The sequence below is a fragment of the Acyrthosiphon pisum genome, chromosome X, assembly GCF_005508785.2.
Source record: "Acyrthosiphon pisum isolate AL4f chromosome X, pea_aphid_22Mar2018_4r6ur, whole genome shotgun sequence".
NCBI classification, from domain to species: domain Eukaryota; kingdom Metazoa; phylum Arthropoda; class Insecta; order Hemiptera; family Aphididae; genus Acyrthosiphon; species Acyrthosiphon pisum.
In genome coordinates, this window is record NC_042493.1 from 125,982,664 (window position 1) to 125,989,101 (window position 6,438).

The 6,438-nt window shown below is 26.2% G+C and overlaps 1 protein-coding gene across 1 annotated transcript; it reads right to left on the reverse strand.

Moving 5' to 3' along the window:
- Positions 1 to 409: 409 nt before the first annotated feature.
- LOC100572808 (sentrin-specific protease 6-like) lies at positions 410 to 6,058 on the reverse strand. The gene is made up of 9 exons (XM_029492790.1): positions 5,929 to 6,058; positions 5,754 to 5,864; positions 5,462 to 5,671; positions 5,285 to 5,382; positions 4,616 to 4,713; positions 4,394 to 4,476; positions 4,117 to 4,336; positions 3,506 to 4,055; positions 410 to 926 (listed from the first exon to the last, which is right to left on the reverse strand). The coding sequence occupies exons 1-8, from the start codon at positions 6,039 to 6,041 to the stop codon at positions 3,558 to 3,560; spliced, it is 1,431 nt and encodes a 476-aa protein (XP_029348650.1). The 5' UTR covers positions 6,042 to 6,058; the 3' UTR covers positions 410 to 926; positions 3,506 to 3,557.
- Between the last annotated feature and the right edge of the window lie 380 nt (positions 6,059 to 6,438).

The window sequence follows — 6,438 nt, forward strand, 5'->3', positions numbered from 1 at the left end:
ACGGACATTTTCAGTTTCCAATTTTTTTATTTGTTTATTTCATAAATATCAATAAAATTTTATTTGTTGGGTTAAAAATCTTGAATATATAATACAAGGATCCTAATATATTTGTTTAAAGACAGATGAAAAATATTCAAATTCACAGTCACAAAACCTAACCAGAATCCATCAAAAAATATAGTGGTTATCATTTGAAAAAAATAGTCGATTTTATTATTGGTACAACTGCATGTTGTACTACAACAAACATGTTATAAAAAAATGTCCTGTTAAAAATAAAGAAACACGTATTTTTTTTTGTTTTAACGAAATTCCATATTGTTAAAAAAAACCGCGTACAATGACATAAGTTACATCCTGTATATTTTTTTATGGTAAAAAATTATACAATAATATAAAGTTATTAATATGTATTGATACAATTATTTTGAAGTTAATAGTAATACAAATAATAATAATAAATCATTTTCACCATGAGATCATTTGGGAAAGATCTTTTATGGAGATACCCATAACAAACACATGGGTATCAATGATATATCCTAAATATTTTAATTATGTATGATACAAATGAAATAAAATATATAATAATAATAATAAACAATTTGGGCTGTAACATCAATTGGGTAACATAATTTAAGGGAGTGCTTATAGCAAAAAATGTAGTAACAATGTAATCTTTCACATGAGTTAACATAATAATTTTAAATTTATAAAAAATAATAACACAAAAAATGTAAGCGACAGTAATATTTATAACAACACAGCGGTGTCAAGTTAAATAGTTAAGGAACAATACAATGAAAACATATAGTACACATACCAAGGTGGGAAGGATGTGAGTTGACTTGGTTTGTGGAGAAGCGTTCGGTTACCACTGGAGTCATTTTTCTAACTGCAACCATTGCTCCTCGCTGCAGTACCTGAGCAGGAGAAATTAAGTAAATTAATTAGGGATAACAATAGCAATATTTTCTGGGAAATTATGTCATGTTCATAAAATTGTCATTTTCTTGGCAGGCATAACATAATATAATAAGTAATTACCAATATTTTTTTTTTTTTTTGATAAATTATCAATTTATTTTAAGTAAAATTTAAAATATTAGCATTAGAGTTATAGAAGGGAAATGTAACCTTATGCCCATGTTCGCGGTAAATTTACACTGGAGTTCTGTCTTGCTTGCTATACTTATAACATTTCAATCCTTGTTGTGGAGTTTACGTACCTATTAGTGAAGAGGAACATTTAACGAGTCACCCATGAGCCAATGGAGACACATCGGTGGAACTCGTAGGGTTTGGAAAAATAAAAAAATAAATATATAACAATAAAGTGCAAGATATTGGGTCACAGATCACTCAATGAAAAGAAGAAATGTTTGGTTTTAAGGTTAATTGTATTAATGTAGATTAAATAAAATACTAAAAAGTGTTTTTATTGGAGAAGGTTTACAATTTTTGAGGGTGAAACGTTATAATTTGTTCTGGCAATACATTATATATATATAAAATTATTCTCGTGTCACAATGTTAGTCTCGATACTCCTCCGAAACGGCTTGACCGATTTTTATGAAATTTGTTATGCATATTCAGTAGGTATGAGAATCAGCCAACATTTATTTTTCATACCTCTAAGTGATAAGGGTTGTTCAGAAAAAAATGGTTAAACAATGATCATAAAACTATTAAAATTAGAATTTAAAAACTCGTTTTTAATCTAGAAAACAGTTAAGAATCTTTTTTTGATTATTTTTCATAACAGGTAGGTAAAACTCAATTATTTGATTGGTGGGAAATACAAAAAGGTAATAATGACAAAAAATTAACTAGTAATTTTTTCTTATTTGTTAAAAAAGTGACCTTAAATTACAAAAATGATATAAAAACGAAAAAAGTGCAAAATAAAAATTAGTTATATAGATTCAAATGTTATTGAAACACATTTTAAGCTAGGAAATTGTTTATTATGTTCCAAAAAAATATGCAAAAGTCATCAACATCTAGAACTCTAGACTTTAATTATCAGTATATATCCTATACAACTATTATCAATTATATAACTGTAAAACATATTAACTTGAGTTTTAGGTACCTAAGCAGTTTACTAACACTAACTTAAATAAATTAAAATAATATTAAAATAAAATCTATGCTAGATTATGCCAAAATAGTTTAACAACGCTCTAGTTAACCATTTTTTTTAATGATCTTTGGGTATGTATCTTCTGGTAATGAGTATATATTTTATTCTAATCTTGTCTGCAGTTAAAAGGTGACCAGTAGACTGTATGAGTGCTATGAATAAAAAGGTTCTGCCCACTTTTGTTTGCCCAATGTGTTTAATTTACAAGTGAGTATCTATGATCTAACAAAGGGTTTTCTACATGCAATAAATAGTAAGATATTCAAAATGAAAAGGTCTTCTATTTCATAAAAAAGGAATTAATTGTGATTATAGTTTTAGTTTGATAGAACCTTTTTATTCTGATAATATTATGTACATGTGAAAATGTTCTATCATCATGCTATTCAATGTTGATTATTATTTGAAAGTTTTTTCAATAATACATACATTTCGATGATACAATAAAAATATAAAATACACTAATATTGTATAGTATATATGTGATATTATTAATAGTTTGAATTTAAAATCAATCCCAGACATCAGGATTGTAATAATTACAGTATAAATCGGTTAAAACGAGTTTCAAAGGCCAGCTAGTTTTTTTTTAATTGTAGCTTGTTACATATGTAATAACAAGTGTTCGATGTAACCTGTTAATCTTCACAGTAACCGGCTTGGAGGGATGGCCAAGCATTGGTGAGACAATGAGACCACAATTCAGTATTAATTGCTGATGACCCACCTGAGATTTTACATAAACATATGTTGTGGATTAAAATTAAAGATAAAATGTATATATCAATAAATAAATAAAAAATAGCTAATAGGTTGACCTAAATATGTATATGATAGGAAAAAGATAACGACTGACTCTTTATAACCAAACCTTTATTTTATAATTTAATGTATTTTACTCGTTATAGCCAATAACTCATAATAACCATACTCGGTACATTTTAACATACAATCATATTACGGGACCTATGGTTTTGCTTGTTATAAGCAGTATCTTGTTTTAAGGTATACTCGATAGTGATTTCAACTGTATATTGAAGTAGTATTCATTTTAGGTCAAATAGATAATGTTTTTAAAAGTTTTATGAATTTTTTTTTAATATTTTTTTTTAATATTAAGTTCTTTTTAATGATGTCGTGTAATATAGTTATTAAATTGTTAATGTTATAGCGTAGGTACTTATAGTGATTTAAATATATCGGCATAATAATTATTTTTACAATTTTTAGAAGAACAATTTATAATTGATTTTATTATTATTTCATTATTTTATTTTTGTATGCACAATAATATGTATTTTGTAATATTAATAAAATATGAATATATGCCAAGTAATTATATATATTTTACTCACTTAATATCTTCTTCTCCATCTTATCTTCATCACCAAAGTCTAATGTTATTTCTTAATTGTTGTCACTATCTTCTTCTTCATTGTCAGAAGAAGTAGATGACGAAAAAGAATTATCTGCATCGCCGAAGTCTAATTCTATGATATAATGTGGATCATCGTCTTCTCCTTCTTCCTCTTCTTCTTCTTCATCTCCTTCGTCTTCTTCTTCTTGTTCTTCTTCTTCTTCGTATTCTTCTTGTTCTTGTTCTTCTTCATCGTTTTCTTTTTCTTTTCCTTCTTCTTCTTCGTCTTCGTCTTCTTCTATTTTTTCTTCTTGTTTGTCAACTTTTTCAGACAAATCATTCTTATTACGAATGTTACCAGTCTCTTCAATGTGGTCATTCAAATGTAGATCTGGCAATTCAATACCATCAGGTAATCCTTTTGCTTTTATTTTTTCTGTAATAATATTATAAACTTCTTTCCTTTTTTTCTCATTCTTGACCACATCATCAGTATGAAACCAATTTTCCAAGTGATGAATTGGAAAAGTGTAATCAATAATTGGCCGCTAAAAATATAGTATGATTTAGTTTATTTTTGCATGATGGTACAATAATTGTTTAACTTACAGAATAAAACATTTCAAAATAATGCATTACAAAAAGACCACAATCCGTTATATTAGGTTGCTGAGGTACTTTGACTGAACATGCTTTCATAAATTGAAAGTCTTTTTGTTCGCCATTGTATTTCTTACAGTATTCATGCTGTAACCATTCACGTAGCGTTGCTGTGATCACTGCGTTCAGTATACCTCTGGAGTATGAATCAAATATTAAAATGCAAGGCCTAAAACATGAGTCAACTTTAAAAACTTTGCCTTAGATTAGTGATTGACAAATATACCGTTTAATTAGTTTATTTTTTTTTTGTGTTTTTAATACTTCCACGTCATCATAATAATTGCTGTGTCTATCTTGATAGTTTTTCTATTAATACCACAAATTAAAGTTAATAACATAATATATAAACAAATTAATACTAACACATATTGTATGTTAAATCTTAAAAATATTATTCCAAAATTTTGAATTATCTGTATGATTTATAAAAAAAAAAAATGCTTACAGGTAAGCATAAATCAAACAGCCACAGATCTTCTACAATCGGATCAGCTTCATCCGCTCCAGGTAGTTTTGGTACACATTGAGACACTTCATATCGACCTACAATGTATTTGATATAAACATTTTTTACTGTCAACTTCACATGCTCAAAATAATTTTATTTTAGAATGTATTCATGCCTCACAATAGTTAATGTACAAAATATATTTAATATATTTTGATGTATTTATACCGTACATTTAGATGAATTACTCCTTAAAATTACTTATTAAAAAAATTATATAGAATAATATGTTTTGAGCGTTTGTCTAAATATGTATAAAAAAATTTAATATCCATTTAAATTTACAAAAAAGTATTACATTTGAAAGTATAGTTTATAGTAAAATAACAAATTAAATACAAAACCATTATGTCAAACCCTCCAAAATATTTGTCACTAATATTTTTATAATCACTGATCTTGCTCTAAGAATACTTATAACAATGAATACACAACTTTGAGTAAATGTATTTTCGTCTTATGTTGTTTGTAGATAAAATAAAATAAATAGTGTGCTAAAATTACTTTAAATAGTATAAAATTCATATTTTATAATTTTGAGCATTGTATTATAAAAAGTTACTATTAATTTTACCACGCATGTATATTTAAGATTCAAATATTTACCTGTATTATCATCGGGTTCATCACAATGTGTTTCTTGTTTTATGTAAACCTTACCCGATAAGTAAGGAAAACATATGACTGCTAGGCACCAATGTTGACTAGAAAAAAAAAAATGCATACAATAATTATTTAAGTTTTACTTTAAATAAATAATTAAAAAGTTCTTTTAATGCTTACTATTTATTTATTGGTATAAAGATGAAATCTTTTTTAAATACATTCACTTTCTTGGTCCATTTCTCCACTTTATTATGTCTATTCTTGGAACACGATAAGGACGTATCATATGTTGATTTATTAATTTGTTTTGTTAAGCAGCTATAAAAGTGTGTACTGAATACATATGCCTTTTCTTTATTCTTATCGCTTAGTTTACTATGCATATACCTATGATACAAATAATATTTTACATTAAATCATTTATAACTACATCATATTAGCTTGTATAATTTTAACTAAAATAATTTACGCCAAATAAAAATCAATAAGAGCATCACTCATCATCAATCCTTTTTCCAACAATCTATAGTCACATATTTTAATATCGAATGTTGTTTGATCAATTGTATCCTGCAGTATACTAAAAAAAGAATATAATACATTTGAAATCAAAGTTTGTCATGTTTAACAGATTTCAAACTTACACCTTATCATCTTGTCTTTCATTCGGCTTTTTTATAAGCCACTGACCATCTATTCTTCTGCGCTTCACTGACACAGGCATGATTGTTGATATATGTCTTAAAGGAAGATCCATAGGAATTATATAGAAGAAACTAAAAATAATAAATAAATTATCAAATGGTTTTAAATCAAATGAATATGTAAATTAGCTAGAAAACCGAGTTAGATATACATTTGAATATATTTAATACTACCATATTTTATAATATGATATTTATCTATTTCCAGTAGCTTCACTCACGTATCAGTAGTTTTGTTATGATGGGTAAGTAATTTAAACCTTATAAGTAGTCTGTCCTTTTTTAGAATTTAAGCTATTTCCTTATTAAATTTCATTTTTTTATAAAATACAAAGATCTATTTAATTGATATAAACAAAATCTTAAATTTTAAAATGACATTACTTAGGAGGCCACTGGCCACCTTTATTTTTGTGCAATTGGTTATTCAATTATGCATACTGTCAATAT

Bases quoted from the DNA above. Each gene is read 5' to 3' on its own strand.
- LOC100572808 (XM_029492790.1), bottom strand. From the start codon at position 6,041: ATGGATCTTCCTTTAAGACATATATCAACAATCATGCCTGTGTCAGTG. The intron at 5,865-5,928 runs GTAAGTTTGAAA...TTCTTTTTTTAG, and splicing joins GAAAGACAAGATGATAAGGT to TATACTGCAGGATACAATTG. The intron at 4,337-4,393 runs GTATATTTGTCA...CTCATGTTTTAG, and splicing joins AAAAATAAACTAATTAAACG to GCCTTGCATTTTAATATTTG.